The sequence below is a fragment of the Ammospiza nelsoni genome, chromosome 19, assembly GCF_027579445.1.
Source record: "Ammospiza nelsoni isolate bAmmNel1 chromosome 19, bAmmNel1.pri, whole genome shotgun sequence".
NCBI classification, from domain to species: domain Eukaryota; kingdom Metazoa; phylum Chordata; class Aves; order Passeriformes; family Passerellidae; genus Ammospiza; species Ammospiza nelsoni.
Window position 1 is genome coordinate 6,280,498 of NC_080651.1, and position 16,853 is coordinate 6,297,350.

The following is a 16,853-nucleotide window of genomic DNA, read 5'->3' on the forward strand; positions in this document are numbered from 1 at the left end:
ATCCCTGCCCCTCATGGGGGTGTTGCATTTTGCCATTTGTACTTTTGCTAATTTGCTGTCCCATCCTTAATCTCTCTTTTTCCTCAGCCTCTGAATTTGGGAGGATGTGTTATCCTTGTTATCCCTTTGGATTCATTACTTCATCCTCAGAGCATGTCACCCTATTTTTCCCAGCTGAATGTCCTTCCTATTATTTTTAATCACCTTAAAATATAGGTTTTGTATTCCAGCCCCTCATAGGGATGTTCCATTGTGCCATTTGTACTCTTGCAAATTTGCTGTCCCATCCTTATCTCTTTTTCTGCATTTGGGATGAAACAAGTCTTTCGACTATTATGTGGTTAAGAAAATGAGCTGTTCTCCACAGATTCATGTGTTCTTGTAAAGCCCCAGCTTTGCTCCAGAGGACACATTCTGCTGATAAACAAGTGCCTGTGGCACCCCAGGCTAGGCTGAGCAGGTCTCAGCTGCTGTCACCTCTTCACTGGCTGGGATTTTGATTTGTGAAGGCAACTGAGACTGTCTGAACAGGGGGCTCTGGGATGCACTGTGGGGCACCAGGGATGCCCTGAGGGTAAAGTGGGGTCTGGAGGCACCCTGAGAGCACCCAGTGCCCAGGGCTATGCCAGGCCTGTGCCCTGGGGGACTGTCGCAGACAACTTTTATGAAAAATCCTTTCCTTAGGATTTTTCCTCCTGAGAGGCCTCAAGAACAAAATGTAAACAATGATTATCTGCTGCTGTGGAATGCAACAGGTGCATCTGGGATTGGTCTCATGTGGTTGTTTCTAATTAATGGCCAATCACAGTCAGCTGGCTCGGACAGAGAGTCTGAGCCACAAACCTTCGTTATCATTCTTTCTTTTTCTATTCTTAGCCAGCCTTCTGATGAAATCTTTTCTTCTATTCTTTTAGTATAGTTTTAATATAATATATATCATAAAATAATAAATCAAGCCTTCTGAAACATGGAGTCAGATCCTCATCTCTTCCCTCATCCAAGAACCCCTGTGAACATGGTCACATTGCTGGGACCATTTGCTGGGGACAGCTCCCCTGATGTCACCAAGCACTGGGCCCCAGAGCTGGCAGCAGGTGCTGTGTCACAGAGGGGCCCTTTGTGACACCATCCTGCAGCAGGTGTGGTGAGCATGGCTGCTGCCCACAGAGCAAGGTGACAGGCAGGAGCCTGGACCTGACACGGAGCCCCCGAGTGCAGCCCATGTCTTGCCCCAGCACCCCTGGCAGCCCCGTGGGGCTGACGTGTTCTGCCAAGGCTTCCCTCGACAGCACCCCAACACCTGGCCCACGATTCCCCATAGTGCCTGTCCCACAGGATGGAGAAGAGCCCTCCTGCCACCCCCAGCGAGGCCTGGGAGGGGGACAGCTCCTCCCAGGGGAGCAACTCTTCACAAGTGGTGTCTTTCTACGACACAACCACGATGCAGCCTCTGCAGCTTGGTGAGTGAGGGGCCCAGTGGGGCTGGGCAGGGCTGGGGGCCACCAGCACACCAGGAGCATGTTTTCCTGGCATGGTGACAGCAGCAGTCCTGGGGGACAGGCAGGATGTCACCTGAATGCCAAGGTGGCTTGGGGCTGGATGCCAGCCCCAGCACTGCCTTTCCCAAGGGAAAAACAGAGCAGAGGGACTCCAGGGAGTGGGCAGGAGAAGCAGGGGCACTCTGGACCTTTCCTGTCCATACCCCAGTGTGCTCCTCAGCCCAGGGCACTGGGGCAATTCCAGCTCCTCTGCCTGTCACCTCCACCACCAGCTGCTCAGGAAAAAGGCTGTGCCAGGGGTGTGGGCACAGGGCTGGCTGCAGGGTAGGTGTCCTTGGCTCTCTCCTGTGCCCAGAGCCCCTGCAGTTCCCCTATGAGAGTGTTCACAGGGGTCTTAGGATGAGGGAAGAGATGAGGATCTGACTCCATGTTTCAGAAGGCTTGATTTATTATTTTATGATATATATTATATTAAAACTATACTAAAAGAATAGAAGAAAGGATTTAATCAGAAGGCTAGGTAAGAATAGCAAAAGAAAGAATGATAACAAAAGCTTCTGTCTTGGACAGAGAGTCCAATCCAACTGACTGTGATTGGCCTTCAATTAAAAACAACCCATGAGACCAATCACAGATGCACCTGTTGCATTCCACAGCAGCAGATAATCATTGTTTACATTTTGTTCCTGAGGTCTCTCAGCTTCTCAGGAGGAAAAATCCTAAGGAAAGGATTTTTCATAAAAGATGTCTGTGACACCCCCCTGCTCTTCCCCTCTGGCAGATGCCAGCTGGTTGCCCATATACGAAGAAACAGAAGACGCAGTGGATTTCATCCTGGCCTTTGTCAGCAGCCTTGACAAGGTAACAGTGGCCAGCTGGACGCTGGCTGTGATTTGCTGGGCTGTGCAGTGGTGCTGGCTGGGCAGAGCTGCATTTCTCACACGGCACTGCTCTCCCAGTGCTCCAGCCCCACTGGCTGTGTCCATCCTCCCACACTCCCTGTTTGTGCCTCTGCCAGGACACCCACAAGTTCACATTTCTGAAGAGCACCTACGTTGTGTGCAAAACTGCCTTGAAACGGGGCTTGACCAGGGGCCTGGATTTATTCTGTCAAATGTGTGAAGTGGTTGAGAATATCAAGGTAGAACCATCTGAGGTTTTGGGGATGGGCACAACCACCCCTGTGTGGACAGTGCTTGGGTGGGTCAGGGATTGGGTGCTGCCAGGTCTCATCCTGGTTGTGCTCTGCAGGACCTCCTGGACAAAGAGCCAAGGGACCGTCTGTCCTCCAAGATCCGCTACCTGGCCATGATTACCATTGAAGAATTAAGGTGAGCCCCTGTCCCACAGCTCTGAGGCCACCTGCAAGAGGCCTTGGGGGCTGCTCCCAGCACCAGTGCCCAGCTGACCCCCCTCTGTCCTTGCAGCTTGGTGGAGAATGTGCTGGAGGGCAAAACCAAAATCCTCCTGTCTGCATGTTTCTCAAGTGTCCTCTTGCTCCCCTCAGAAAGGGAAATGCCACACCAGAACACTTCCCTCTACATCAAGGTAGGTGCTGGCTGAGCTCCAGGAGCCTCCAGTCCCTCTGGGCTGCCCCATGACCAGAGATCTGAGCCAGGCTGAGTTGTTGCTGTTGCTTTCCCACCCTGGTGGCTCTGTCACCTTCCCACGGGGCTGGCTGCTCTGTCCCCAGCAGTTTGTGCATCCCTGTGTCTCTCCTGAGCAGTTCAGGTGTCCTCCTCAGGCACTGAGAGCTCAAAAGAGTCTCCTGGGTGTGGGGTAAGAGCAGCAGGATGACAGGCACTGTTCTCTGTGTGTTTGCAGACGCTGAAAGCCATGGACACAATGCTGAGGACAGTGGTGCTCAGCTTTCCTGCTTCCAGCATCAGCGAGGAGCTGCAGGACATCTTTCAGGTGTGGCACAAGCAGAGTGGGGGTCCCAGGGCTGTTCCTCACCCTGGAAGTGAGGACCTGCCAGTACAGTGCTGAGCAGGCAGAGCATAGCGTGGGAGGGAGCAGGGGCTGGCACCAGGCTCCTCTGAAGCACAGTGGCTGCAGAAGGTGGTGCCTGCCTGGCCATAAAGTTGTCCTGAGACCTTGTCCAGGCTTGTGAGGGACCTCAGGGACAGCTCAGAGGAAGCTGTGAGGGATGGTACAAGTGTGGCCCAGGAGCAGAGCTGTGTTTGCTCATGGTGCTCACCTGTGCTTCCTCTCACCCCAGATGCTGCTAGAGTACACCAGATTTGAGAGGGAAGCTGTGCGAGAGAGGGCTGTGGGGAGGATTGCTGTCCTGACCAATCTGCTGTCTAACTATTCCACTCTGAAGGTAGGAACCACACACCCTGCAGCCCCCCCTCCCTGGCATTCTCCATGCCAGGGCTGCTGCCCAGCTGGTGGCTCCAAGAGATGGGGCCAGGGAGCCCTGCAAAGCCCAGCTTCACCAGGAATCCAGGCCTGGGCACACTCTTGGGTTCAGGCTCAGCACCAACTTCCTTCTCTTAGCCCTTCTTCTCATGTCTCACTCATCCAGCCCTCTGTCAACTTTGGAAGAGACAGTTCTGGACCTGTGTGCCCTGGGGACATCTCATTCCCAGCCATGGGAAGGCTGGTGGGACGTCTCATTCTCTTCCGATATTCTGGGGAACAAACAAGCTACACAGCTTTCCACGCTATGTTTTCCCTTGCTGAATTCCTCTGTAAGTAAAAAGGCAAGAGCAGCTGTGGCCTCGTCCCTGTGCACACAGATCTCTCTTGACAGACCTGCTTCCTGACCTCCTCTGCCCCTCCCAGCTGCTTCCCATGGCATCACTTTGCTGCAGTAGCTGAGTGCTCACCTCAAGTCCAGGATCTGTTTGTCACTGCTCTCCTTTCCCCTGTTCCTTCCAGGACCTTGAACCCAACTGGCTTGTGGCCCCCACAGCCAAAGCCCCGTTGACTCCCAGGTCCCAAAGTCCAGTTTTCTCTATTAGAGAAGAGCAAATCCACCACCCTGGCTGGGGCCTCTTGCCTATAGCAAGAAGCTATTCCTGATGGCTCCCAGAAATCCTGACTGATTCTGTCTTTCAAGCAGATCTCAGGGTAGTTTGATGACCTTGTTGGCAAAGCAACTCTGTCTCACTGACTCTTCTGTGTTATCCCTGCTGTTTAGACAAGTCAAGGCCAAGGGATAGGTCAGATGAATTCTCTTGGGAAGCTGTGACCACCTCCTCACTGTGTTACCTGAGCATTATAGACTGTACCCAGGTAATGATCCCCCTCCTGCTGGGATTCTTGTCCATGGCATCAGCAGGGCACTTGTGTGAGCAAAGGGACCCGGAATCAGTGGGCTGGTGGGGCCTCACTGCCCTGGCAAGAAGGTTCCTGCCATCCCTGACTAGGGACAACACATGGGCTGCACTCTCCTGTCCTGGCAGCAGTTCCAGCCCCAGCAGGAGCTCCAGCGAGCTCCTAGTTCTCATGAGCCCTCCTCCCTGACATGGAGGGCCCTCTCTCCTCACTCTGTCCCACCCAGGGACTGCAGGCACTGCTGCCAGCTCTCCTGTGGGCTCTGCTGCCAGCACTGCCAGGAACCTCTGCCCAGCCAAGCAGCACCATCAGGGCACTCAGTGGCACGTGTCTTCCTTCCTGCCACAGGCCTTTGGAAGATACCTCCACTCCAGTGAGAGGACAGACGTCGTCCTTGAGGCCATCGAGGCCATGAAAGATCCCAGCATCCTTGATAAGGACGTGCCCTGCAGCATGCTGGATGTGATCATGGAAGACACAGACTTCTGGGTGACAGATGTAAGTGCCCTGGGGCTGGATTCCCTTGATCTTCAGCCCTGCCAGGCCTTGCTCCTCCCTCCACCCCTTCCTCACAAACCCAGGTGACTTGGGCACCTGAAACCACCCAAAGGCAGCAGAGAGGAATGGGAAGGGCAGCTGAGGACATGGCTGCACTCCATGGCAGTGTCATCCTCACCTGTATCCTTTTCAGGTGCCCAAGACAGTGAAGTGCATTTTTGAGAACCTGCTATACACCACCACAGAGGCAGGCTGTATGAAAGTGGAGTCGCTGTTTCTCCTGATGACCACCCAGTACCCCTCGGCCGTGGTCATCAGCCTGTGTGAGATGGCTCTTCAGGGAGACAGGTACCGGCCCTGACAATCTGAGGGGCTTGTTCCACACGGGGACAGGGACCCCGAGACTCTGTGGCTGCCAAATCCAAGGAATGCTGCAGGACATCCCACAGAGCCAGGCTCTCCATCCCACAAACCTTTCTGGCTCTCTCGCAGCAGCCAAAGCCAGCCAGGCCACTCCAGAGCCAGCTCAGTTCTCCCATCCCCACAGGGAACTCCCCCTCAGCCCTGTCCTGCCTCCTGCAGGGCCCCCAGCACAGAATCTGCTCTGTGGGGCTGGTCCTGGCCATGGCACTGTGGCTGAGGCAGGCCCTGGCTTCCAGCACTTTGCAGGAGCTGTGTGACACTCTGTCCTCCAAGCCTGACATTCTGGACAAGTTCCTAGCAGAGTTGGCTACCTTGCACCGGAACCAGTGGTGCAACCCTCCCAGAGAAGGGACCCGCGCCTCTCACAGAGCTGTGAGTTACCAGAAAAAAACCCAACCCCTTTCTGTGAGCCCTCTGCCAGCACCTCATGGCTGTGTCTGTTCCTCCAGTCATCCTTAGGGCAGGTTGACTTGGAGGAGTTGGGTGAGGAGCCCAACATCTGGAGCAATCAGGGGAATCCCGATGTGATGACGGCCTTCCTGATGCTGGAAGTCCTCCTTGGGCTGTCAGAGAGAATGGAGATGGTGAGCAGGGTGGTTTTGGGGCAGCCAGGGCCTGGGGTTGAGTGCAAGGCAGTGGCTTGGCCTGGGCTGGGAGTCAGGATGAGGGCTGACTGCTCCAAAAACCCTCCCTGCCATGGTGGGGCCTGGGCTGAGAGTCAGGGTTTGGGCTGACTGCTCCAAAAACCCTCCCTGCCATGGTGGGGCCTGGGCTGGGAGTCAGGGTTTGGGCTGACTGCTCCAAAAACCCTCCCTGCCATAGTGGGGCCTGGGCTGGGAGTCAGGATGTGGAATGACTGCTCTACAAACCCTCTCTGACATGGTGGGGTGTGGGGTGGGAGTCAGGATGTGGGCTGAGTGCCCCAAAAACCCTCCCTGCCATGGTGGGGCCTGGGGTGGCTGCCCTGGGAGGTGCCCAGACACATTTCACAAAATGGAAACTCTCTTCTTCATAAAGGGAAAAAAAATTGAAGCCTTCCTGCCAAGCATGATGAAGATACTGGAAGTTGGCAGTGAAGATGAGAAGCTGAAGATAATTGAGGTCTTTCGAAATGTCCTGAGTCAGCTGAAGAAGTCAAAGGCCAGCTCCATGGCTGTGGCACTGGTGGGGAAGATCCTGCCCCTCTTTGACTCGGTGAGGCTGACGTGGGAGCCCAAGCCCCACAGATGGGCACTGCCCCTCATGAAAGCAGCACTTGGAGCAGGTTCAGCTTTCCTAGAAAGGATTCTGGGCTTTGTAGCCCATAGCTGCTTGTGCCTGCCCTGGAATGTGACAATGTGGCATGGCCCTCACCACAGGCATGGGCAGGGAGCCCTGCTTCAAGGCTCACCTTTCCTACCTTGTGGAAACCCAGGGCACCAGGAATATTTCTCTGTCTGCTCTGGGCTGCTCTGACCCCTAGGGGAGCACTGACTTTCTCATTAATGGAGAAAGTTTCCCAGCCTTCAAGATAAACTAGAATCCACAAAAGTGTGAAATAGATTATAGAGAGCAGTGTAGGTGGATGACTTGGTGAGAAATTGAGGTTTTGGGATTTATAGTATGTTGTGGATGGAAGCAAGATGGAGGGCCCAGGGTGTCATCCTGGGTTTCTTCTTCATGCTGCTTCTTCCTCCTTCTTCATGGGTTTGGGTGGCATTTTGTAATTGGGCAGAAGAGTCTTCTGAAATGTCTGATACATGAACTCTTCAGCCCTGCTCCTCCTCTTCATTATCTGCAGGGAGCACCAAGTCTCCAGGCTTGTCACAGAGCCCCAGTTGGCTGGAGCAGTCTCTCCTGCCAGCACCCCTCACTGCTGAGGTGGCATTTTGTAATTGGGCAGAAAAGTCCCCATTGTGGGCTCTTTGGGATCAGTTATTGGGTTAAAAGGGAAATAATCCAGGTGTCATTTCTTAATCGGATAGTTTAGTCCTAAAAGACCTTGTACCAAGAGATTGTTGGCCATTTTGTGCCTTCTAATGAAAAGCTGCCAAACTCACAGTAGCGAGACTGTTTTACTGATAAGAAACTATGAACACTTGAGTTTGAACATGAATTACTGTCTCAAATGCCTTCAATCCAGACCCAGAAAAACTGCTGACTGGTACCCCACCCTCCCTCCTCACAGGACAGCGTGCGGCTGCGAGAGCTCTCCCTCTGGCTCCTCAGAGACCTGGTGAGGTCTGTGGCGAGGAGGGATGAGAAGAAGATGAGGAGGCAGGTGCAGAATGCCCTGATCCCGCTGCTCTTCCGTGTGAATGACCAGGTCCCCAGCGTGGCCAAGGTATGAATTTGAAGGTTGGTGTGATTTGGGGGTCTGACACCTCCCAGGGTATTGTATTTGCGGGGTGCCCCATGGCAGGAAGGAATGATGAATCTGACTCCAAGTTCTCAGAAGGTTAATTTATTATTTTATGATACTATATTATATTTAAAAATACTAAACTATACTATACTAAAGAATACAGAAAGGGTACTTGCACAATGCTAAAAAGATGATAATGAAAACTTGTGACTCTCTCTAGAGTCCTGACACAGCTTAGCACTGATTGGCCAAAGAGTGAAAATAACTCACATGAATCCAATGAAACAATCACCTGTTGGATAAACAATCTCCAAACACAATCCACATGAGCAAAACACAGAAGAAGCAAATGAGATAAAATTGTTTTCCTATTTCTCAGAGGCTTCTCAGCTTCCCAGGAGAAAAATCCTGGGCAAAGGGATTTTTCAGAAAATATGAATGTGACATCAGGGATGCTGGGCACTGGGGCAGGGGCTGCTCGCTTTGGGCAGGGCTCCCCCAGTGCAGCCCCTGGGAAGGGTCTCTGTTGAACCAGGACAAGGCTGGACAAGGTGGCTTGGCCATTTTCATTACCTGTCCTACCTGTTCCTGCAGCTTGGCAGCAGCCTCTGGGCATGAGGCAGCACCCAAGGCCTGAACATGTGTACTCCAGAAACTCAGAGGCTTCTCAGCTTCCCCACAAGTGTCAGAGGCCAGGGCTTCAACCTCAGTCAGTCAGCCAGGCCTGGCCCCAAGAGACTCCAAGACATTTGGGCTAGGACAAGTCCCAGCTTCCTAAGGGTGGGATTACTGCAGGAATAAAGCCAAGAGGTCTCTTTCCCTGGGCCCTGGTGCCACCTCTGAGCTCGTGCTGTTCTGCAGGCATCTAGGGAAGCCCTTTTTGCTGCTGCAGAGCTTCTCAAATGGAAGCAGCTCAAGCACCTGCTGCAGAAAGAGCGGATGTGGGAGCTTGGAGAATGCTTGGTAAGGATAAGCTCCAGGCTGGGTGAGGGCTGTCCTTGCTCTGTGTCTGTCCCCATGAGAGCCCAGGGGAGCAGAGGCTGCTCTGAGTTCTGCTCTCAGGGCTGGGTAGGACCTGGAGGACTTTGTTCCTCAAGAACAGAGCCTCAGAGGCTCCTCTCCAGGCTCCTCTCCCCTTGGGAGGGCTCAGCAATGGGGTGCTGGCAGGAGGGACTGCTCCAGCCAGCTGGGGGGCTCTGTGACAAGCCTGGAGACATCCCTGGTGCTCCCTGCAGATAAAGAAGAGGAGGAGCAGGGTTGAAGGGTTCATGTACCAGAGCCTGCCCTACCTGAGGGACCCTCAGTCCCCCGTGCGCCTGGCAGCCGTCAGGTTCATCGGTGAGTCACAGCCCTGGTCCCTTTTGGGCCAGCCTGGCCACGTCCCTGCCCTGCACTGGCAGCAGCCCTGTGGTACCCCAACCACCCTGTGCAGAGCCTCAGCCTCCCTGTGCCCCCTGCCACCAGCTGGGCTTGGTGGCCACCTTGCCCTGTGCCTTTCTGGTGGCCCCTGGGTCATCCGTGAGTGGGAGGGTGGCAGGGCTGGGGGTCACCATGCTGGGAGCAAACTGGGAGCGGGGAGTGACAGAGCTCTGTGCCCAGGGTGCGCCACGAGGCACATGAGGGACCAGGACATGGAGACCCAGGCTCACATCCTCACTGGTGAGTGGCATGTGGGGAATCTGGGGAGGCTCTGCAGACATACGGCTTCATCTTGGCTCTGTTTGTTTGGGTCACAGCCCTTCAGCCCTTGGAGAGAGACAGGGACATCTCAATCAGCTCCCTGGCAGCCCACACAGGCTTGCTCCTGAGAGCTCCAAGGGTGCAGAGAAGATCGTGGGTCATTCTACACACGCTGTGCTGCTGGTGTCGGTGAGCTCAGCAGAGCTGCAGCTGTCTGTGCAATAATAAAGCTGGAGAAACACATCCATGGTATCCTTCAGATGTGTGGTGCTGAGCTGACTGTGTCCTCCTTGGCCTGTCCCACAGGCAGTGGGATGCTTCCTCCTCACACCCCTGCCATCCCCAAATGCCCCACTGGGCCCCAAATTGCAGGCACAGGGCTCTGGATTTTCTGCAGAGGGTCTCAAATTGCATCCCTGGTACCCCAAAATGTTCCTGTGGACCTTGAATTGTATCTGCAGAGCCCCACAGCATCCTTGGCAGACTGAATTGTATCTGCAGAGCCCCACAGTGTCCTTGGCAGACTCCAAATTCCATTCAGTGTATTTCAGAATGCCCCACTGAGTGCTGGGGTGCAGCTCTGGGGCCCCAAATGGTCTCTGGCAGCCCCACCAGGTGTGGAATCATGAGGGAATGCTCAGCCCTGAGTGGAGCTCAGCAGGTCCCAGAGCTCCCTGGGGAGTGCTAGAAGCTGGAAATGAGTGAAGCTTTCTGCTTTAAATGTGGCATCTCTTTGTTTTTCACCAAAAGAAGCCTCATCCATGCACTCTGAGGAAAATCTCCAGCTCTCCACCACAGATCCCAAACAATGAGCAGGGGATGCCATCCCCAGGCGCTGGGGAAAACAGCAGAGAGTGTTTGAAGAGCCAGAAGGGATGGGCAGGGGGCAGCTGGGGGAGGAAGCAGCGTGCCCCTGCCCTGGATTTGTTCAGAGGGGCAGAACGTGTGCAGGATGTGGGTTTGGTGTCTTTTCACCAGTGCTGCTGTTACCAAACCCTCTGAAATTGTCGGGATTGGCTCCCTCTAACCCTCTCTTTGAGTGTTAGAGAGTAGGGTGTTGCTTCATTTTTGGCCAGCAGGGGTGGCTGACAAGTTCTGGCCTCTGCACTGATGCAAATACAGAACTTTTACACTGATTTATACATTTTTAGGAAACAAACAAATTAACGTTCATTGGTTCTAACTCACATCATTTGCTTAATTAATCAGTATTCTATCCTCTCCTGGTTATTGATTTCTCACTCTTCATGCCACTTCGCAACACATTTTTTCATTCTTTTATCCTCTTTTCCTTGGGTGGGGAGCCTCCAAATTTCCAGGCCTTCATCCTCTGTATCTTTTGTTGATTGTTTTCCTTTGCTGTGCCTCAGCTATCCTGTAAGTAGTAGAGTTGTCATGCTTTGTCACTTAATGTTAAATCTGACTTTAGCTCATACCCTTGCCAGTGATCTTTAAAGTGATCTCAAATCTCTCTTTCATAGCACCCAGGGGAGGGGCAGCACCGTGGGGGTGTCAGGGCACCCCTCTGCTCCTGGCTGGTCAGCTCAGGGGGCCCCCCTGGCAGGTCCCCAGCCCCGGGGCCCTGCTCTGTCCCCGGTGTCCCTCTCCTGCAGAGCAGGATGGCCATCAAGTGGCTGGTGCTGGGACTGGCACAGGAGCTTTTTATCCCGGGCTGCTGCAGGAGAGCATGCAATATCCAATATAAATATAAATATAAATACAAATACAAATACAAATATAAATATAAATATACATAGCAGGAGGTGTATGTATAAAAATTTTGTATATAATATGTAAAATATGAAATATAAAACCATATAATATTTCATTATTATATATGATATTATTATATATTATATATTATAATAGATGATCTGTATATTATATATATATATTTATATATAGATATCTATATATCTATATAGATATAGATATAGATATAGATATATATATTTTTTTACTATATATAAAAAAGTAGGAAAAAACCCCCAAATATTTGCTTGATATTTAGTGCTCTAAATTTGATATACATAGTGGTGTTAAACTAAGCACATATTTGAGACCCTGTGGGGAAAACAGCTTTCACTTGTGATGGTGTTCACAGGGCTCTTAGGATGAGGGAAGATTTGACTCCGTGTTTCAGAAGGCTTGATTTATTATTTTATCAATATTTTACATTAAAACTATACTAAAATAATAGAAGAAAAGGTTTCATTAGAAGGCTAGCTCAGAATAGAATAAGAAAGAGTGATGACAAAGGTTTGTGGCTCGGTTCTCTGTCTGAGCCAGCTGGGCTGTGATTGACCATTAATTACAAACATCTAACATAAGTTAATCAAATACCTACTTGTTGCATTCCACAGCAGCAGATAACCATTGTTTACATTTTGTTTTTGAGGCCTCTCAGCTTCTCAGGAGGAAAAATCCTAAAGAAAGGATCTTCCATAAAAGATGTCTGCGACATTCACTGTTTTCCAGTTTTAATTCTTGGTGTTTGTGCCAATAGTAAAGGGATGCCAATGGTTACAATGAACACAACCCATAAAGTAAACATTTCTTGCTCATTGTTCTGAAAAGTTGTTTTATGTAAACCTTCTGCTGTTTAGACATTGCTGATTTCTCATTCTTCTTCTGCCCATAAGCAGCTGCAATTGCATCCACTGCTTGTTACAAATGCTGAGCATCACAGCATTGAGAGGATGCTGGGCATTAAAGAGTCACAAAAGCACTGCAGGGACAAAGGGGAGGCTGGAGATGAGCTCAGGGGACAGCCTTCAGGTGGGTTTGTAGCAGACAGCTGCCACTGCAGAGACACTTGGTATTAGTCCAATTAATACCTCAAATTAGTGTCTGCATTTACTGGAAATGCAACACAGAATCTGAGCTGCAGAACTGCAAGGGCAGTACATGTTTGTGTTGGGCAGGGCATGATTGGAGCCAGAAAAAGCCTTAATGGACAACTTCTGTGATTTCTTTTGTATTGACACTTTTTATCTGCTGAGCATTTAGCCTCTCTTCCTGAGGAAATGTGCGGCTTCCCTGAGGCCCACAATCTCTGGCTCTGTAAGAATTGGTTCCTCATTTGAGGTTCAGAGAACAATTGTTCCTTCCTACTGCTTTTGGTTTGTTTTAAGTAAGTTGTATTGATTTCAGGGTAGCTAGGTATAGAAACAAGACTGACCTGGTAATTTTTGATTTGCACAGTTCTGTATATAATGTGATCCTGTGCTAGGACTGGGACTCTACACAGAGAGCAGTAGGAGCTTTTTCCCAAACCCTGCATGCAAACACCATTTCACCAAAATCCTTTTTATATTTTGGACCCTTTTGAAAAAAGGAAAAAAAGGAATTGATCCCTTGCAAGCATATTTGTGGAAAAGGAATAAAAAACCATCTTGTTTCCAGGTGTTTTCATCTATAAATGGTCTTATAGCTCACCTAGCCCTGCTTCCAAACATTCCTACAGCTGGAAGTGTGGGAAAATTTTCAGTGTCTGGATTTGTATAAATGAAAGCATAAGCAGAATGAGAGTGATCTTCTGCCCTTCTGGAGTGAGGTAGAAAGAGGTCATGGAGAGCTGCAAAAGAGGAAAGGACAGCTCTTCCTGGGAATAAGCTATTGAGAATAAGCTGGTTTGGATCTGAGGTGGAAGTGGCTGCTGTGTGTGTTTCCCAGTATGGTGTGTATCTTAAATATTTCACACTGAGATTGTAAATCCATGATCTGGATGTTGGAGAACCAGCCTGGCACAACCCCCTGAGTTTTCCAGCAAGATGATCTGTGTTTCTCTGACAGCAATACTGGTGCCGCTGGAATAAATGGTTTGTGGCTTGGGAGATGCTGCCTGACTTTGGGAAGGAACTGGAGCAGCCCTGATGGCTTGGGTGAGGAAAAAAAGAGTGCGAGGGTTTGAAAGTGTGTTTCTAGTGATGGTTGGTTGAAGTCCAAAGCCATAGCTTTGCTCCTGCTCTGCCTGAATTAGGTGTTTGGACCTGGGAGATGAGCATGTTATAATTCTTAGGCTCTGGGCTGTCTCTACAAAGAATAGAAATGGTGCTGTCTGGGGACTTGGTCAGCAGCTCTGATGTCTCAGGGCTGGGAGGTTTTATTTGAGCCCTTCAGCTTACTTGTTTCTTATCTTTGGAAATGTTGCTGCTTCTGTTTCCATTAAAGAAACTTGTGACAAAAGGGCACTTAGTTCCTGGGAAGGAAAACAGAAACATTGCTTTTCCTTTTTCTAAACCAATCAATTTACAGACTATCTCTGTGGGAATGTCAGGAATTGTACAGACACCCTAGGCTCTTGATTAAAGTTGATGGTTTTTTTATGAGTTATATTATCTTACTCTGCAGGAAACAGGCATTTGTCTATTTAAATTTGTTCTAGAAAAAAAGAAATAAGTGAGAAAACAGAAACAGCAGAATGTGGGTGCTGGTTTTCTCTGCTAGATGGACTTGCCTGCTTTGCTTTTCCTTTCCCTGTTGTCACCTTGTCTTGGTTTGGAAAGACAGGTGTCTGCTAAAGAAGGCAGGAGCCTCCCCTGAAATGGAGAATGTAAACCCTCCCCACTCCTCCGAATTGCTATAAATTTTAAATTAAGGGGTTTCAGGCAAAAATATGGGATCAGAAAATACCAGATCTTTAATAAGGAAACGGAAAAAAAAAATAAAGGATAAAATAAAGAATGCAGTACACTAGAGCAACACTGCCAGATCAGAACCCAGCCTGACACCCTGTGGGTCAGGGTGTTGGCAGCAGTCCCATTGGAATTGTGGCTCAGCCCTCCTGCAGTGTCAGGGGTGGCTCTGCTGGAGCAGGGATCCTGTAGAGAAGGATGTATTCTTCCTCTGAAGATCCAGTGGAAGAAGAGGCAGCTGCTGTTCTTCTGGGGAGTCCAGTGGAGAAGCTGTGCTGGTGTTCCAGAATCTCCAGATTCTATCCAGGTAGGAATGCTTGGCTCCTCCCTCTGGACTCCCATCTCCCAATGGGATGCTGTAGTTCTTATCAGCCATGCAGGGACATTCAATAGCTGTTATCAGCAGATGTCCCCTCCCGAGGGAGGAGTGATTGTGGTCACTCAGAGAGATAAGGCAAACTGCCCACTTGACAAAGGTAATCTGCCATACAGATGGTGATTGAAAACAATTTGCATTGCAATCTGGAACATACCTCATGTTATCAATCAGCAGGGCAAATCTGACAGGGGTCTCACACTTGGTGAGTAAATTCTTCCTGTGGGCTGGCTGGGAGTGAGGGTGCCCAAAAGCTGCAGACTGCTACGGGCATTCTGCTGGTCCTGCAGGAGAGTCTGCTCCACACTGGTGAAAATGACACCTTCTGGTGCCAGCCTGGGCTCAGGAGAAACGTTGTGTCCTGCCAGGATGAGAAACACAGACCCCCAGGCTGTGATGCTTGGGCTCTGAAGGCATTGTAAAGCTGCAGATGGTTCTCATTTGCTAAGATTTTGAAATATGTGGATTTATTCTCTTGCTAGCCCCTGGGAATATACATATCCTGAGCCTCTGTCCTAGGCTTTGTGACCAATAAATGATCTCTGTGAGGTGGCAGAGCACACATTTGGCAGGCAGGGGGTGCCCAGCAGCTCTGCCATGGCTCCTCTGCCACCCCAGGGAGCCTCATGCCCTGTCTGTGCCAGCTGTGACACAGGGCCCAGCCATGACACATGCTCAGACACAGAGCTGTGCTCTGAGTTTGCTCCAGTTTATTGTTTTCTATGAGAAAAGAGAGCACATTTTAATCTTTAAAAAACCCCAAACCAAATCCCACACTAATGGAGAGGGATGCTTTGCCCTCCAGGCTTCTCCAGGCTTGCAGGAAAGCAGCGGTCAGAGAGCAACAGCAAAAAATAACACAGAATTCTCAAAGGATCTCCTATGTACCTGCTGCTAGGGGTGTGTCACACTAAAGTGACTCTAAATTGGACAGAGAGGGGTTTGATGGGTGTAAGATGGATAAGAAAGTGGTTGGATGGTCACTTCCACAGGGCTGTGGTCAATGGCTCAGAGTGCTGATGGACATCAGTGACCAGGGGTGTCCCTCAGAGGTCAGGGTTGGGACCAGAGCCATTTCATATCTTCATTCAAGACATGGATGAAGGGACTGAGGGCACCCTTAGCAGGTTTGCAGGTGACACCTGCAAGCTGAGGGTGCAGTGCCAGCCCTGAAGGATGGGGACATCCAGAGGGACCTGGAAAGCTCCAGAAGTGGCCCATGGGAATCTCATGAGGTTCAGCAGGACAAGTTCTGGTGCTGCACCTGGGTTGGGGCAACCCCCAGGATCAATCCAGGCTGGGGATGAGCAGAGGAGCAGCCCTGGGAGAGGACCTGGGGGTGAGATCTGCACCTGCCCCAGCCCTGATCTCCCGCTGTCCTGGGCTGAGCCCCAACGTGGGCTGCAGGGAAGGGATTGGGATTCTGCCCCTGTGCCCCACTCAGATCAGACCCCACCTGCAGAAGTGGCCCAGCACAGGAGAGACCTGGAGCTGCTGGAGAGAGCCCAGAGAGGCACCAGGGTGAGTAGATGGATGGAGCAGATCTGCTGGGAGAGCTGGGATTGTGCAACCTAGAGAAGAGAAAGCTTTGGGGTGACCAAATTGCTTTTAGAAGGTGACCTTTCAGATTTAAACAGCTTCAGTGCATGTGCTGTTAGGGTTGTTAATGAATTTTTCTCTTAGAGCAGGAGCTCATTTTAACATAGCTAAAACAAGCTAAAACATAACTAAACATAGTTTTAAAATAATAAACAAAATACTTGAAGCCGAAGTTTTCAGAATATCAATTCTGCAGCAGGATGATAATTGTAGATTATTTTGCACTCTCTGAGAATAAACATCCATGTAGAGCTTTTGTCTGCCTATGAGTCAGCACAATAGAAGGAAATGGAAATTTAAATGGCTGGAGACTGAGGAGACAAAGTGAATACCCTAAAGATGTATGAGAGAAACATAAAACAGCTCTGGATGGACAGCAGTGAGTTCTCCCTCAGCTTAGTGCTTCATCCAGCACAGTAACCTTTTCCCTTGATTCCTCTTATCTATGGGCTCAGGCTCTGGGAGGCCACTTGGAGCAGATCCAGCACTTGAACTTTCACCCCAGTTTCTCA

General features: G+C 50.6%; 1 protein-coding gene across 1 annotated transcript; it reads left to right on the top strand.

Moving 5' to 3' along the window:
• The first annotated feature begins 1,336 nt into the window (after window positions 1-1,336).
• On the top strand, window positions 1,337-9,972 carry LOC132082043 (uncharacterized). The gene is made up of 17 exons (XM_059486097.1): window positions 1,337-1,460; window positions 2,281-2,360; window positions 2,518-2,640; window positions 2,751-2,830; window positions 2,927-3,047; window positions 3,324-3,413; window positions 3,721-3,825; window positions 5,133-5,282; window positions 5,476-5,630; window positions 5,942-6,077; window positions 6,155-6,289; window positions 6,723-6,899; window positions 7,873-8,028; window positions 8,911-9,012; window positions 9,285-9,387; window positions 9,649-9,708; window positions 9,786-9,972. The coding sequence occupies exons 1-17, from the start codon at window positions 1,337-1,339 to the stop codon at window positions 9,920-9,922; spliced, it is 2,034 nt and encodes a 677-aa protein (XP_059342080.1). The 3' UTR covers window positions 9,923-9,972.
• The last annotated feature ends 6,881 nt before the right edge of the window (window positions 9,973-16,853 follow it).

Coding starts and splice junctions, on each gene's coding strand:
- LOC132082043 (XM_059486097.1), top strand. CDS start 1,337: ATGGAGAAGAGCCCTCCTGCCACCCCCAGCGAGGCCTGGGAGGGGGAC. Junction 6,290..6,722: donor TGTCAGAGAGAATGGAGATG/GTGAGCAGGGTG, acceptor TTCTTCATAAAG/GGAAAAAAAATTGAAGCCTT. Junction 9,388..9,648: donor GGCAGCCGTCAGGTTCATCG/GTGAGTCACAGC, acceptor CTCTGTGCCCAG/GGTGCGCCACGAGGCACATG.